The following is a 17,901-nucleotide window of genomic DNA, read 5'->3' as shown; positions in this document are numbered from 1 at the left end:
ATTGCTTAAAGTCCCTAGATTTACAAAGTACCGCGGTTTGCCGCCATTTTGAAAGTCAAGCGGGAACTTTAAAACTATGTCGTTCTATTGATGACATTACGCCAAAATTCCTTTCATTTTTTTTCGTGGTACTCTGAAGAGTCGAAAGTGCATGCGTTTTGTTGCAGACAAAACGAAGTGAAAACAAAATTCAAATTTTCACCAGTCAACATGAAAATGATACCTTTACTGTTATCATTTTCATGTTGACTGGTAGAAGTTGAAATCAATAATTAATAACCATTAACTGAATAAAAATACTTTTAAATTTCGCGCTTTATTAAAAGTAGTAGGTACCACAGACCACTAGAGGCGTTGAAATCAATTTGACCGAAAAAATAGTGGGGAGTAATGCTTCTATATATATATATTTATATTATTTTTCTATGGTTTTAGAATAAAGCTAAAAATATTTTTTTTTTAGTGTCGTCAAAGAAATTAAATTTACAGTTTCCTGTAAATTATGACTAAAAATTAAAAAAACATATTTCTGATATTTGAAACAAATACATTTGTTGAACTATTTAATAATTATATTTGTTTTACACAAAAGTTGGAATAGATTGCATTATTTCACATTTTTTATTAATATTTAATATTATTATTAAATGACTTAATTAATTATTAATAGATGGCGATCATATATATATTTCTTTTAATTCAAATAAACATAGCAACATTTGTTTGTATTCAAAAATTTTCTAAAGTGTCAAATTAAAAATCCTGTTTTTTAAGATGGATTACGAAAAGTTTAGTTTACGTTAGAATGTTACATATTAGAAAATAAAGTTAATTTTATATAAATTTTTAGTAGAATAATTTTTAGTTATAGTACCGTAATTTACAGGAAACTGTAAATTTAATTTCTTTGACGACACCAAAAAAAAGTTTATTTTTAGCTTTATTCTAAAACAATAAGAAATAGACCTATCTAACCCCATATTTTTGTAATCAGAAAAAAATAGCGAATTTAATAATCGAATAATTAGTGGTTGTTTCCATTTAAAAAAATATCTTTCATTTCTCTAAAATTATCTGATTTAAAACGGTTAAAAAGATTTGAAGCCAGGTCATAATTTTCTGTTAGCTGACGCAATGTGCTGTCAAACCACTTTATTCCTGCATGTCTTTAACCCGTCTTCTGACTATGGGATATGCTCTATGAAATGTAGATAAAAATCTACCAAAAAAGTAATTAAATTTAACATTAGCGCCAAGACTGCCATCAGATAGGCGTTCCCAGGAGTACTGTTGAAAGAGTTGATTGAATTAAAATTAAACGACACATCAAACGCACAAACAACAAGAGTTAAAATCTTATTCGGACTTATATCGGATTTATACATATAGATTTAATTCTAACTATAAATAGTAAACATTTTATTCATGTAATGTAAGGATTTTGCAAATGTTTCAAATATTGATTTTCCTGTTTTAATACTGATTTTGACAATTCGGCTGAGGATGAGCTTAATAGCTCGAAACTAGTCCCGTATAAATTAAAAATTTTAGCAATTTTTTATTTTCTTTTTTATATATGTAAGTATATTCTGTTGAATTGAACATGACACAGCTGTGAATTGTTAAATTTGTTGTCACTATTATTTTAATTACTACAATATTATCGAACTGTTAGAAAAACAATTACAATTATAAAAACCATATAATTTCTAAATTACTGGCAACCTAATTCTGCGTTTTCTTAATTTTGTAAAATTCTGGGGTTTTCGGAACAAGAAATTAAGAGCGACTTTAAAAATTTATAGTCATCAGCGTTACACATAATCTTTTAGGCATTTTCTTCAGTTTGATTTATTGATTGAGGTCACATTGAGGACATGAGGACCCTGTCACATTTACACTATTCGCAATGTTGTGTCAATTGCGTCAAGTTTTAAATCGGTTGAACCAAACGTTACTGATTACATAGTTTTCATCATTGGCTGTATGGTGCCACTTTCAGTTTTTCGAAAGTCATCTTAATAACATATCGTCTCATCATCTCATAACCGAGGCAACATTGGCTACAAATTTATAACACTTGGAAGCCATATATCCAGACGCTAAAAATTGTCACCATGTCAAATAACCAGATTTATCCCGAAACATTATTTAGGATACATTTAAAAAAATTGTATCAGTTATTGTTCAATTATTATCGCATAGCTTTGCGTAATTACACTCATATTTTCAATTATACCTATGCTTTGTGCTTGTTTAAAAATTTCCGCCTATGTGTCTTTCGGTAATTGGCGAGATATTTATTTTGTTATACAACTCTTCGTTTCTTATGTTATGTAACAGATTGTTGGTATGTAGTTGGATTATTCTTAACTTCGTAATTATGTTTAAGGCCTTTCTTTGTAATTTTTGTTGTCCTCGTTAATACCAAATTGTTGTCTTACGGTATTCTCGATTTAATCGAAAGCTTTTCTCCAAACTCATTTCTAACTATATAGCGTTGATGTTGTAACAAAGAATTAAAAGCACACAACAAAATCGATAGTATTTGTTTAATAAAAAGATGAAATTTTCAACAAAAGTACGACTTTCGAAAAATTTCTTCTAGTTTTTGAAATACACATTAGAAAGTAGCACGAAATTATAAACAGTCGTCGTCGCTTCTTTATAAGGATTAGGATTTATACGGAATTAATTGGGTGTTGATTATTAAATATCCCTGACGATGAGCACCACTCAGCTACTCAAAAATGTTACCCAAAAATAATAGCAACTGTAAAACAAGTTCAAATATAGTAAATTACCTCCTCACTAATTTTGGTAGCAGGAATCTACAATAATAAACATTTTTCCTGCCATTTCCGAAATGTTTGAACAAATATGTGGTTCAAGTTTATAAAATAGTGTTAATGATCTCTAGGTTTCTGATTATCAGCATTTCAATATTGATCCATAGTATTTAACTTTTTTTGTAAAAATAATAATTATTTGATATGGCCTTAATGTTAATGTACAAATTTAAATTTTATTTCCTCTTTGCTTGTTATTTTTCATTACGCAATAAACTATCTTATCTTGGAATAATATTAACATGGATATCTAAATTAAATTTCATTTTTTATGACTCAGTGGAATATAAATATAAAAATATAGGTTTGTAAGGATAAGGATATGTGTTAGTATTTATTTATAACCAACAAATTTGTTTATGATTTCAATTTATTTTTCTTTAATTTCCTTAAATTTTATACATAGCTATACATAGCTCGTATATTTGGATATAACTGTGAATGTAATAAATAATTGACCTAATATGTTGCGATGTTGGTTAGAACTTTTAATAGACCAAAAGTAATTTGTCAATGCAAAACAGAGTAGCAATAGATCAATGGGTTCGAAGAAATAAGCATATCCACAATAGCTTTCATTGTTCGCACTATTTAAAATTAACGACTATTGAATTTATGATAGTATTTGTTATCGTTATTCCGAACTATTTGACCTTCCTCTGATAGCTGGCCAATTGGTGATATGGAGTTTAAGGCATAAAATACCAACTGTATTCCGTAACGTATAAATTTGTCGAGCCAATAAACAAGTTTCAATTCAGTTGTACCAAAATGGAATCAATTCTTCACTTACACTTATAATTTCCTACAAGAAAATGGTTGTCAGAAAAGAGACGGGCTGTGTTTCTTTTGTTTACTGGCTCATAGCCAAGCTTTGGCATATTTTTTCGTATCTATCCTGAATATGACGCTCTACCATGTTTTCATTTCCAATCTATATAAAATTTTATCTGTGTATAGAGAATTGGATTTTCCAAGTGAAAACATCGTTATTAATTGTAATTTATAGTGGAAGCAGATTTCTTTCCCGTTACTTCAAGAATTTTAGGTACCAACTTCTTAATTTGTTCTGTTTTGAAACATTTTTGTTTAATTAACATTTAATGTTTTACTTGCACTGTTTGGCGGAGGTGGAAATTGAATTTTCTAAGACCTGTCTCACCATTTTCACATGTTTGTTGACATCATAAGAAAAATACGCTGACATTACATCCAATATGCACTTAGTTAATGCACAAAAACTACTCTAAGTGCTTCAATGGTGTTATTGAAATGTATCTGGAATTTAATTTCACGAATATCTTCCGTTATTATTGTATTGTTTGAATACATTTCTCTAGTTTTCTAAGGGCTTTCTAAATAATACCTTTCAGCTGTCTTTTGAATGAACCTGAACACTGCCTGATTTTTTTGCCAGTTTAGCATTCGTTTTTATAGCGTTTGGCATCTAACACCTTCATAGTTTTATGAAAGATTTTTTTGCTTTAAATTTTTTCCAATTATGCATTTCCCTATGTGACTATCAGACCTTCTTACAGCTTCATAAGCTTCTATTTATCAAAACCTCGTTTTGGTATATGTGTCCTAACTGGATTATTAAAGGACACAATCATATTTTGAGTTTTACTTTTCAAACATTTTTTCAGGCTTGGATAAATTGATTTGATAAAAATCAGTATTATTTCATGCAAATAAAACTTTGTGCTCATAACCTTCGTTTTTGAGTTTGGCTACATTATTGAAGGTTCATCCTATAGACAAAACTCACACGTTGATTTTGTGTTAGTTGAAAGTACAAAGCCTGTTCTTATCTTTTCTACAAAATCTGTTTTTTTTTAGTTACCAAGCCATAATAGTTTTGAAATTGCTTGATCGCGGTCGGTGTCAAAACATTTCTGCCACCAAGGACAGTTGCATCTCATAACTTTTCATCACATACTACTTGGTATACCTTGCATTCACCTCAGGACACCTCCATTGCGTCTCTTATTCCAAAAAAATAAAGATAACATCTCTTGTATCGTCGGGTTTTCTTTGACAAGCACAAAATATAAGCATCAATACTTTTTACAGTTGTCAGAGAAGATCATCTATTTCAAAGTCCTTTGTGTTAGGCTCTACTGGGCTTTATTCTATAGTTTCCACGAATGCTTCTTCCATCGACTCTTTGCAGACACTCCAGATATAGTTCTAAAATAGGCTTCATAATAGCTTAAAGTCGTAATTATATTTTTCAAAAGATGCACTTTTTAGGCTCTGTACTTGTTTGTTGAGGAGTTAGCTTGTGCGAAACCTTGCCGTATGTTTTGCACAACATTTATCAAAGTTTATTTATATCTTTTTACGTGTTAATGTTTCTTTTACAATTGCATTGAAGGTAATTTTTATTGTGGCTTTTAACCAATTTTAAGGTAAAGGTGTTTCTAATGTTACTTTGCTCACAACAACCTTTCTAACAACCACTTCAGTTATTTATCGTTTAATAATGTTATTAATTAATAAGTATAGAAATTCAAGCATAGAAATGTTCCTACACTAAGTTACTTGGATGAATCCTTGCTATGGAAGTTTTTAATTTACTCTACATATGATGTTAATGTTGTGTAAGACTCAGTAATTAAAAAATCATCATTTTGCGCGTCTAGTAGCTCAAGGATAACGTCATTTTCATCTCGTAACATTTACATAATCTCACTCTCATTTTCGGCACAATCCCAAGAAAGATTTTAGATTTGGCACCAAACTAAGCATAACAAAACAGTTAGTAACTAACACCCAATATAGTAACTAACGATTTTAAGATAGCTTCAACATAGATGTGTAAAAATTTTGAGAAGAACAAACACTTTAATATGATTTTGCAAACTTCCACAAGATTTGTAGTAATGCAGAAAAAGCAAGATAATCTTGATTTATATTTTTTAATAATCTCAATGAATTTTATTTACTTTTACTTTTGAGTTTCACTGTATCCAAAATGATTCTTATAGTATACTATACACATTTCTCTTAAGAAACGAATGTCTCAGGGGGGCTTGGTTGTTGTCTGGGTGTCTGTGTTGTTGGGTAGTAGTGGAGCCGTCGTCGTTGTTGGCTCCGAGTTTAGTGCACCGTCGTCGGCGTCGCGGAAAACAGTTTGCCATGCGACTTGGTCGAGTCGAAACCATCGTCGTCGACTCGCGTTTCTACCACCACCTTTATAAAAGAGCTAGTTGGAACGTGCTTCTTCTTCAACGAACGACTTTAACCAACTCGTATCATAAAAATAGTAATCAAAAATTTACCTAAAATTGTGCGCGAAAATTATTTCAAATTTTCAAAATTCTTTTATTGGGTTTCGAATCAAAAATTCTTTAAATTCTTTTTTTGTTTTGTGAATTTTCTTTTTGTTGTGTGTCGCGCGGTGAGAGTGTGCGGGGCGCCGCGTCCTGCTGTACACCTTGTGAAAGTTGCCGTTACGCAGGACTTAAAAGAGAGGAGGAATAAAATAGTTGTTTGCAATTTTTTTTGTAAGTCAAGAAAATTATATTTAAACCAGGAAAGAAATTAATAATATGCATAATATATTATAAAATTAAAAAAGGAAATAAAAAGAATCGCTAAATGGTGATTAGGCATTTAAAATCTTTATCCGGGTTTAATCTGACCGAGAATTGATATGGAGAGTGAATCATTCAGTTTAAGGTTATTTTATCGTTGTATTTCATAAAAAGTTTTTTTGTTGTTTAGGAATTTAATAAGATTATGAATCACAATCTTTTTTTGAGAATTGTTTGTTAATTATTATTAACAAATTGATTTAAATTATCATTTCATCTATGTGTATATGCAATTTGAAGCAGTATTAACTAAATGTAACTTGTGACATTCTTTTCTTTGCGGCAACATTTTTTTTTGACAAACACTAATTGCCACAATTATTTCAAATTGTTGCTTAAATTATAATTATGAATTTCAATGTTGAAAGTTTAAAAGAAATAATTTCTCAATTGTTATTTAAATAGAATTTTAAAAAAGAATCTGGTATGAACTAGTTCTGGAAAGAATTTCTCGTTAAAAATAAATTTGTTTATCCAAAAATCTTAAAGATTAACATATTTTATTACAATAGAATGTTGTATATCAAAATGACCTTAGTCGTTGACCCAGATTTTCTATTTATTTAATTTACAACGACAACAGAAAATACACTTAACCTAAGATCAACGTTTCTTATCACCTTATCTCGTATATTTATGGTGTTTCCAGTAGCTATTTGAGTAAAGCTTCATAATTTTCCATTAATTGTTTAAATTTCACCCTATAAAATATATATGTAAAACGTCAAATAATTAATATGTTGTTGATGAATCGCCAGGAATGCCAACAGTAAATAAATAAACACAACACCATAGTAAATTAAAATTAATTTAAATTTAATTAAAAACTTGGTTTATATCATTACTTACGATTATAATTATAAATAATTATTAGATACCATTACAACGTTAATTTCATGTTTTGAAATTTGTAATAAGTTTTCTCATAACCTCAAAAAGTTAACTGTCAGAAACGTCAAAATGCAAATCATTTAAACATAACCACCGCTGTAATACTAAATTTTTAAAACGAGATTCAATATTTATTAATATCAATAATTAAAAATTGGTTCATTATTAAATTAACTTTCAACGAAAATTGTGTTGCTATAAAATTAATTTTTGAGTAATCGAAGATGAAAATTTTCACGGTCTCTTTTTCGAAACACAGTTTAAGAATCTTTTAATACTGTAGTGAAAGTGCTCTTTAAGATTCGTGATTGTATATGATGGAATGCTTTTAGAAAGAAATGTTAATTGTTGAAGGTCTCGATAAAGTAGATATTTTGGTTTCCACATAACCTCAAAAATTGAACTGTCAGAAACGTAAAAAAAAACTTTAATTTGAATAACTCTAAATACCTATAATCAGCTCGGTATAATATATTCATAAAACGAGGTTCAATGACTATTACCATCAAAAACTAACGATTTCAACAAAAATTATGTTGCTATAAAATTAATTTTTGAGTAGTCGTAAACGAAAATTTTCACGGTCTCTATTTCGAAACTCAATTTATGAAGTAAATGAATGGTGTAGTGAAAGTGCTCTTTAATATTCCTGATTATATATGATGGAATGCTTTTAGAAAGAAATGTTAATTGTTGAAGGTCTCAATTAAATAGATCTTTTAGTTTTCACGTAACCTCAAAAACTTAACTGTCAGAAACGTCAAAAAAACATTAATTAATTTGGAGGTATGTGGAGAGCTTTAAGTACTTGGGATTTCATATCAACGGAAAACTAAATTGGAAAAAACAAGTCAATACAATAGTTAAGGCATGTAAAGGAGGTATTAACCTAATTAAATCGTTGGCAAACTCGAAATGGGAAAATATACAAAATTTTGCCATTACAAGGAGTAGGCTTTGACTTACATACAATCTGCTAAGATATACTAATTTGACGTTTTGTTCAAAGGTCTTATTATACCGGACGGCAGAGATCCGTATGTACACCGGAAATAGAGGAACAAATTTTAAATACAGTTGCTGAAAATAACGAAACAAGTGAGAGAAGAATTTCGGTTCATATCGAATCTGTAGTAGTTATAGTTTAAAAGAAAAAATGTAGAGTCCCAAAAAATTTGAACATCCTGTATCTCGAAAACGATTGATTTGCGGACCCATGTTCATTAGGACTTTTCGACTTGTTTTCGACTATAGTACTACCCCTATAAATATTTAAACGTTGTTTTAAAACACCCTGTAGAGAAATAGTCAGATGCAGAATTGAATATGGTTTGTGAGTTCTAATGCTTATTCCTAAAATTATGATGAATAAACTTCAGGTAACGTGCTATGAAGCCTATAGAGCTATACTGAGTGTACTGTGATCTTCTCCAACAAATGCTTTAACGATTGAAGCAGGTGAAACATCAATTTTGATTAGAAGTCTTAGTATAATCGATTGTCCAGTGATTAACAAAATAGATAGGATTTTGCAAATCTTCATATCACGGCGGTTGGCAAAGATGTTTAAGATCTTTGATCCTAAAATCTACTCAAACTCAAGCCTGGTATCCCAAACTTATATAGAAAACAAATGCATGACGTTCACACCATGGAATATAACGTCAGAATGCTGGTACCGATGATAACATTTGTCACCGGTTCGTATAATTGCTTAAGATCAAACAGTGCAATGATTAGTGTGGTAGGTAAGAAGATACATAAGGAACACATGGCCGAATAGATATTCAAGAGCCGAAAAGTGTTTCATGGGAGATTTATGTCCCTTTATTGGAGATTGAAGAATACTACCGCTTTCCAGATGAATGAACTATTTTTTTCTGCGGAGGCTTACGACATCGTAAGAGCAATTGCACAAACTTTGGAAAGAGAAATACCCAAAGTGATTCCTGAAGCACACTCGAGCGTATTAAGAGCACAAACCTTAAAAAGAAATTACATCCTTATATCAGCAGAGCTTTAACTCTATTTTACTTGGCATATCAGAAAGATATTGATATCAGACTGGTGTGGACACCGGTGCATATGGCAGCGAGAGGAAATGAAAAAAATTAAACAAATTGGCGAATAGGGAACATCAGGAGGAGGTACACACAGTAAAAATATATGGAAAACAATTATTTTAGCAAGATATTGATGACATAAACCATCATTGGGAACAAGAGTGAATTAGAAGTAGCTCAATTAAAGGGATTAGGTACGCTATGTGTCAAAAAACCTCCACGGTTCAATGTTGTATCACTCCAGTTCTACGCTCTCGTTACTAGATTGAGAATAAAACATGCGCTATGCGCCACCTATTTGTTTAAAATTTGAACTAAAGATACCCCACAATGCGAATGTGGCGAAGAGGGTGATCTAGACCATATCCAAGATACTCTGATCAACGACAGAATAACCAAAATTTTCACGGTCTTTATTTCGAACCTCAATTTAAGAAGTAAATAAATACTTTAACTAAAACTAGAACTAATACTAACACTATCACTAGAACTAACACTAGACCTAGAAAGTTAATTCTTCGTGCTAATGTTAGTTTTAGTTTTAGTTCGTGCTTATAAATGAATACTGTAGTGAAAGTGCTCTTTAATATTCCTGATTCTATATCATGGAACGCTTTTAGAAAGAAATATTAAATGTTGATGGTCTTGATAAAGTATAGACACAAATTCTTATGAAATTAACATCTAAATGTAAAATTTAAAAGTTTGACCTCAAAATACTGTAAAAATACGGTATTATTATTCATTTTTGTAACTCAAATTAATCAATTTTCAACTCTTCTTTTTAACTTTTTAAACTGTGTATATAATAATTACGGCTTTTATTAAAGATTTGACGAAGGATAAATGTTTTTGGGCGTTTTAATTTGATACATCTTTACGTTTTTTCGCACTAAAAATGTTTTTTCATCATCAATCAAGTTGCGATTATCGCGCAACCGTAACGGATTAAGCATTTAAAAATATAATATATGCGTCTACAGTCGTAAACACGCGTTCTCCCTCCTAATTGCGACCTGTTCACGAATACAATACTCGTATGACGACTGTTCAACGGACCCTGACGTGTGTACTTCTATTTGCAACAATTTTCAACTATTTAAGTTTACATAACAAAAGCCATTGTACTTACCAAGATTAATACTACTTCATTATTCAATCTTCACCAGTTATTTTACTATTAGAGAAATATCAAAACATATAAAAGATTTTTAAAAATTGTTTTAAGACGCAGATATTTTCGATGATTTCATAATCACCGGAGGAATGTTTTGCCAAAATATTGTCAAAACAATACCGTTAAACAACACGTGCCTCATCGCATTTAAAATCTGTTTTATATCGATTTAAAAAAGAAAATATTTATACACGTACAACATTTAGTAGTAATTGTTTAAAGATAATTGCGTGCTTAAAAACGAATTAGACCCCGTTTTATGTAAGACATGAACGTTCTAGTAAATAGTGTGTGTCCAATGGATCGAAACGATTCTAAATAAATTTGTTTCCAACCTATACACCATTTAGCGATCTTTATTTCCTTCGTCGTCGTTTAATATTTAAATTTCATTCAAAATTCTTCCTTTAGTTTTGCGACAAAGTGTAATGTGACTTTTGAGATAGACAAAAAAAAATATGAGTTCTCAAGTGTTACACGTGGTTCATGAAAAAGATCCGTGGATCGTTGAAGAAGACGATCACTGGTTCGAAGAAAATTCTAATGAAAATGCCGAAAAGAAAACCAGACGAAAATCGTGGCACGCGATTAAATTTGAAAGGAAACGTAAAAAGGGCATTATTGAAAATGCGCCACCGATAGGTGAAGTTAGACAGAAAAGACCTTCTTGGTGGAATATTTTTGCTGGACAACAATGGCCTAGGTATGTTACAAAATAAACTTATTTAACCAATGAAATAAAAATGTGTGGGATTTTTCTTTGTTGAATGATATTTTCTTTCTATTGACTTGTTTAATTGTTTGTTTGAGATTACTAACTATGGGAAGTACATTTTAGTAATGATTAGTTTGTTTATAATAATTTATTTGCTTAGAAATTAGTTTTAAAAAATACACGGAATTCCAATTACGCCAATCACAACGAAAAATTCTTAAAAAAATATCAAGAAGTTAATTTGTCTAACAACTTGTTAACAATTTGTTGTTATAAGAGTATAACAACAAATTTATGTTTTGAAATATTTTAATGTTTAACTATTGTGGATTATATTAAACATTCGTCGAAGTTACGATATCACTTTCAAGTCCAAATTAAATTGTGTTGATTCTGTAAAGAAAACTACAAGTTGAAGAAATCTATTTACAAATACTTTCTGAATACATTCTTTTAACAATTTCAGTCCTTGCAGGACTGTGATGCTGTATGCCACTATTGGACGGTAGCTAGTAACAGTGCACTAACAAGTTTCGGTTTAACCCAAATATTTCTAGTTCTAGGTCTAGTGTTAGTTCTTGTTTTAGTTCAATACAAATTTGTAACAACCTGGCACTGATTAACAACTAGAACCAACACTAGCACTGTCACTAGAATAAACTAGTGGTGGAACGGATATCCGGCAACTATCCGGCTATTTTTTAAAATCCGACACAGCGACACTTAGTACTCCACCATTCACAGGAATTAGTATCTCTTTTAAAAATTGGACACTGTGGATAATAATCAAGTTCAACACCCATAGGACTTTTTTCATTGAATACAAGTTTATTTATCATTAGCAACCTCATTGTAACAATCCCAATACGATATATAAAATCTCTTGTTGCAGTTTTGTCTAGTTTTCTTCTCTTCGCTTGTAATTTATCATCACATTCATTACTAACAGAAGTGTCGCTGTTATCACTTTCGATTATTAATTAAAGTATCCTCTTTTTAATCCAATAAGCCGTTTTGCAAAATCACATTTAGTTCTTCAGAAATAAATTTTTGAAATGATCGACAATTTTTTCGAATTTTGCAATTTTCGCCGATTAAGTATTAAAAATTCGTATAAGATCCAGTTCTTGGAATATGAGTTTGAAAATTTCCCAAAGTGTTAATAAGAGTGTCCTCTTTCCAATGAACCAACCCGTCTTAAAAAATAACTTTTAGTTTTTGAGAAAACAATATATTATGAAGTTTTGATAAAAGTTTCGATGTTGCAATTTTCATCAAAAATTTTCAAAATTCGCTATAAAATTAATTAAATGATTAATTAAAGTATCCTCTTTTTAATGCAAGAAGCCGTTTTGAAAAATCACTTTTAGTTCTTGAGAAATAAATTTTTGACATGATTGACAATTTTTTCGAATTTTGCTACAAATTAAATTTTTTTTCTGCATGTGCTCTGTAAATGGGAAGATTTTACTAATTTTGGAATGCTGATGAGTTCACTGGTAAAATCAGGTTTTGTGTATCACGTCACATTTCCTAGATACATGCAGAATCAAAAACGGTACAGACAAACATTGGCTGAAACATAACAAACAAGAAATCCATAATCAGTGTTTTAAAACTTAATATTATTTTATATCTATAGTTACCACATAGACATGATACCAATAAAATGTCTAAATTAGATCGCAACATATTTTCAGCTTTAATTATTCACAAAATACGACAACGGTTATCTTTTGTTAGCTGTTCCACTATTCTCTCTAACAAGACCCCAGCAGTAGTCGCTCATCATCGAAATGTTCCATAAGCGACATTTTTCATCCCATATTCTTGTAGCTATTCAACAAATCATTCACAATGGAAACACAGTTATCATCTGTGCTGTTGCCCAAAAAGATGGGAGTGTATTGCTAGTATGCAGAAGTACTGCTTTCAAGCTCGTTTTATGGAGGTCAATAAAAATTCGTCACTCCTGTAGGTTATGTTGTACACCTAGCTGCATCATCAGATCTTTGACATCTCTACAGGCGCACATTGAATTCTGCATGTCAAAATAATAAGCGATGGAAGTACCTTTTGATATAAAACAGGACATTTTTGTCCCTGGAGCTAGAAGGTTCCGTTGATGCAGTCTTAACACCAAGAGTTCGTTCTTACACTTTCGAAAGTTTTAGATCGCGAACCAAATCGTTCAGTTCTTTTGATTAAAGAGCTAAGGCGAAGTGTCAGGAGATTGAGATCTTGATCTTGAGATTGGAACAGGCAATCCTTCATTATGGACAATAGGCAAATGCACTGAAAATACATTTGGATACTTTATTTAATGTCAAGTTTTACCAGAATACGTTTCTATCTTAGGAGTTATAGAAAAAGATAGAGCCTTGTCATTACCAGAAGATACATTAACCTACCCAACAATTATTTATTACATTTTTAATAATAATGTTTGAAATTTTACGAACATATCAAAAAGTCAAAAATTGCTCCTAAGTTCAGATTTCGACAAATTAAATGTTATAAGATTTCAACAAATTATATTATAATAACAGTAATAGAGTTGAATCGAAAATTTAATGATATTAATTGATAATGATAATAATTATTATTTAAAATGTAAGTTTATATGAAACAGGTTCGATAAATATTCAGGTTAAGTGCCATTTACAGTAGACAGATTTAGCTCAAGTTGATACAAATGTACTATTTGAGTGTAATAACCATACACCGAATTTCATCACTGCGGCTATTTGTGTTTTGAGTTATCGTGTTTACACTTATATACATACTTACATACATTCAGATGCAATGCAAAAAATTGTCTAAATGGATTAAGGTATTTTAATAATTTATATGCGAGAAAGTGAATAAAATAACCTAGAAGTTACTTATTTAAAATTATCAACATGTGCAATTCGGTAAATATTTTGACAATTTATTTTACAATGGATTTAAGCGTAACACTACTCATGTAATGTTAAACATTCCACATATTTTCTTTCCTGATATGAATCATTCAACGTAATATTTTAACAGTGAAAATGAAAATTAATATTCATGTTCAGAAAAACGTAAACGATTATTTTTACGGAAAAGTTATTTGCTATACGACAGTGGACTGAAAAGTTCTAACCTTATACTTTATTTCAAGCATCGCTGTTTTCCAAGCCTTGGTTACTGCCAACAAAGTCCAGCTTTGCTGACTGAAATTATTTTTAGTACGTAGAAGCTGAGTTTCCTAATTATATCAATCCCTTTTGCGCGGATGTATATATTTGTCTCGTTCCGGTATAATTTTTAAAATACTTTAACTCGCATATTAAGAAGTATTAGCAAGGTCTAAATTCTTCTAATTGATAGTACAGCGTTATCACCAGCTAAGACATATACAAAAAGCTTCACACCTCATTGGTGTGGTTTTTGCTAGCACATACTGACGCAATCGATTTTAATAGTATTCATCGACACATATTCTTAGAAGCTCTGGTATGGCACTAAGTTTTTCATTAATTAGAGTTAAATTGTTTAACATGCTGTTAATTTGATACATTCGTTTCTTGAATGTTCTTCACCTACCTGATAACGAGAGGAAATGTCGCGAGCTATTCGGGTTCAACCTAAAAATGATATATTTTGCCAAAACACAAAACGATTTCCCTTTTCCCTAATTAATCAAAATACTTCCTTGATTTAGATATTCCATGTACCTAGCAACACTATAAAGTGACACCATTAATGCAAAACTGCGTAACGTTACCCAATCACTTTTTTGCACAACAATTTTCACTTTCTTTTTGGACAAAATAAACATTTCGAACATATTTTCGAATTATATCAAAACTGACACATGAAAAAGTTATTGGAGCGGAATCTTGCCACAAGTTGAGAATAACCTATACTGATATTTCCGTTTCTTACTATCTATATGTTTAAGGGTAACAAGTTCTAAATGAATTTGAATAAAATTTTAACCTCAGATTAAAAATTTATGTTTATTATCTATTCTACATGGAAAATCTGATGACAACATAGAAAAAAACGTATATTTTTGTAACTAAATATGATAGGGTATCTAGAAATTGTAGAGGAGAAGAAAAAGATTCATATCTTCAGTTTTAGGTTATTTATCTTAGCAGGAATTTGAATTTAAAACTTATAGCCATATATTCCTATTACATTGTTATATTACAAAGCTTAATATGCATTTGCCAATTTATTAATTCCCGTATTGCTTTCTCTTTACTGAGCAACAGCTGCAAGCGATTTTTTATACACCACTAATATTCTAGGCTGCCAAACGTGATTCTGAATTTTCATTGTTATTTCGAATCTAATTTCGATTTGTACCGTAAATCTCTCTCCACTGAGTTACTAGTTTTTGGAATTTTTTAGGCTTTTATTGAAAACACTCCTCACACAATTTTCGAGGCAAAAAGAGGGTGCTTTAAATGATACTAAATTCTGATTTTAATCTTTGTTTCAACGTTTGTTGTTTGACTAATAAACCTCAAAAGGTTAAACCTAACTGGAAGTTATAAGAAAAAGGTGTGTTTGTATAAGTATCGCTCAATGGTCAATCCTGCAGCCTCTTCTTTATATGGCTTCCTACTTACGTAAATGATTTGGCACATAATATTGACAAAGCGTTTGTAATTAGTTTAGTTAATGACACTACATTAAAAGATCTAAAAATGCTGATTTCACTTATTTAGGGCACTTAAATGTTGCAATTTGGTTTGAGTTACATCAACTCGTCCTTGACCACGACAAAACGAGCACATCCACCTTCACACTTCGTCTGCTAAATAAAAAAAAAACAGCTTCATTACATTTTTTCATGGTTAATGACAACAATTATGTCTGAATGTCTAGACGGGTTTTGAGTGTCGCATATTGTTTCCTGTACCAACCCCTAATAACATTAACTTGCAACACAGTATTTCGACGATAATATGTATTAAATTTATTAAGATTATTTAAGCTACTACTGTTGATTACTAGATTGCATCTTTCTCTTAAAGTGCCATGCAGATTCTTTCGTAGGCGTTCATCGCTTTTCTTATCATATTCTACTTATTCCTCTTTTTCTTCTCTCAATTTTTTGCTGGAGAATGAGGCGTTGGAAATGGTACTGTTCTCCTCGTAGTATATGTCCGAGATAACCTATCTTTCTTTTCTTGATATATTTAAAAAGTTCTCATTCTTCCTACATCGGCCCTTCGGAGAACGTCTTCGTTATCAGGTGATCGACCCAAGACACCTTCAACATTCGCCGCAGGATCCACATTTCGAATTTTGTTGATTAATAATATTTTCAGCGTCCATGTCTCACTCCCATATAGGAGAACTGACCAGCTGTAGCACTTTATCATCCTATTTCTGAGGCTGAAATTCAGGTTCTTGCCAGTAAAAAATTTTCGTACTCTTAGTAAGCTTGTTCTTGATCCGGGTTCCATCTCTCATTGATCATGCATCCCAAGTACCTAAATTGTTTAACTTGTTCGATGATCTCTCCATCCTACCGGAGAGAGAGAGAGACGATTAAATAGGGAAAGAATTGCAGTTTCATGAACTCAATTTAAACAGCTTTTTGGTTTTTTGCATGAAATGCATGGCTAACTAGATATCTCGAAAAAACGTTTTTTTTTGTTATATCGTTCGATACTTATGACTCCGTTATTATCGATTTTAGGAAATTTCTATGGTATTATATGTTTAATAAGACAGTCTTACTGATTTTTTTATTTAAGCCATAATTTTTGAGTTATGACATAAACTTGAAAATTTTCTAATGGAAACCATAGTTGGCCATGATTTTATAAAAAAAGGCCTTTTCTCAAAGATTCTATGATATACCAATGATACTACTAATGATATACCACTTGACATGGATATTTTTATTAATTAATAAATTATAGCCATTTACTTATTCTTTTAATTTGCAAACTGTTCAAGTAGTACGCTATGGAAACAATTGATAGATACGTTTGGTTATGACGGCTTAAGGCAAACGTAAGTTTCCATGATCTCCGTTTAACGCATCATAAAAAATGTACGGACCAAGAATTCTTGAACAAATGACACTGCACCAAATATTAAATCCAAACTTAACTTGAGGTCTCCTGTCTTGATGTGGATTTTCCTGCCTCCATACATGTTGATTATGTCTATTAAACATGTCGCAGTTTGTAAATCGTGTTACATCTGTCCACAAAACTTTAATCTAAACTATGGATCAGCTTCACACATGTTAATAAACCACGTACAATATTCTACACGCTTATTGTAGTCATCTGCGGGTAGTGTTTGTGAAACTGCCATTTTATATGAATGAAATCTATGCTTTTTCAGTTCTCTTACGACAGTACGTTATGACGTGCCTGCTTCAGATACAACTTGTGTTGAAACCGATGCATCTTGATGGATTCGTGCTAATACATTTACTTCTTTCTTGCATCCTTAGTAGGTATACAGAAAGAACAATACTCGCCCAAATTATCAGCCTCTTAAAAGTAAGTAGAGAAGGCTGGCGACGATCAAAATATTGTTCAAAATACTGTTCTGCAGCTTGTATTGCATTTTTATAGCATAAAATGTAACACTCAATGAT

The 17,901-nt window shown here is 30.8% G+C and overlaps 1 protein-coding gene across 6 annotated transcripts in view; it reads left to right on the top strand.

Moving 5' to 3' along the window:
- The window catches only part of LOC111414696 (TLD domain-containing protein mustard), a 66,288-nt gene that overhangs the window by 21,648 nt on the left and 26,739 nt on the right, over nucleotides 1-17,901 (top strand). For 4 of the 6 annotated variants that reach the window (XM_071196695.1, XM_023046116.2, XM_023046115.2 and 1 more), the window contains exons 1-2: nucleotides 5,949-6,358; nucleotides 10,991-11,282. The exons of the other annotated variants lie outside the window; for them this stretch is intronic. In XM_071196695.1, the coding sequence (XP_071052796.1) occupies nucleotides 11,038-11,282 (245 nt within the window). In that variant the 5' untranslated portion in view covers nucleotides 5,949-6,358; nucleotides 10,991-11,037. Of the gene's footprint in view, nucleotides 1-5,948; nucleotides 6,359-10,990; nucleotides 11,283-17,901 lie in introns of those variants that run through there. 6 annotated transcript variants of the gene reach the window in all.

Source organism: Onthophagus taurus, chromosome 6 (genome assembly GCF_036711975.1).
Source record: "Onthophagus taurus isolate NC chromosome 6, IU_Otau_3.0, whole genome shotgun sequence".
NCBI classification, from domain to species: domain Eukaryota; kingdom Metazoa; phylum Arthropoda; class Insecta; order Coleoptera; family Scarabaeidae; genus Onthophagus; species Onthophagus taurus.
Note: the sequence above shows the minus strand (reverse complement) of the source record. Positions and strands in the feature narration are given on the sequence as shown.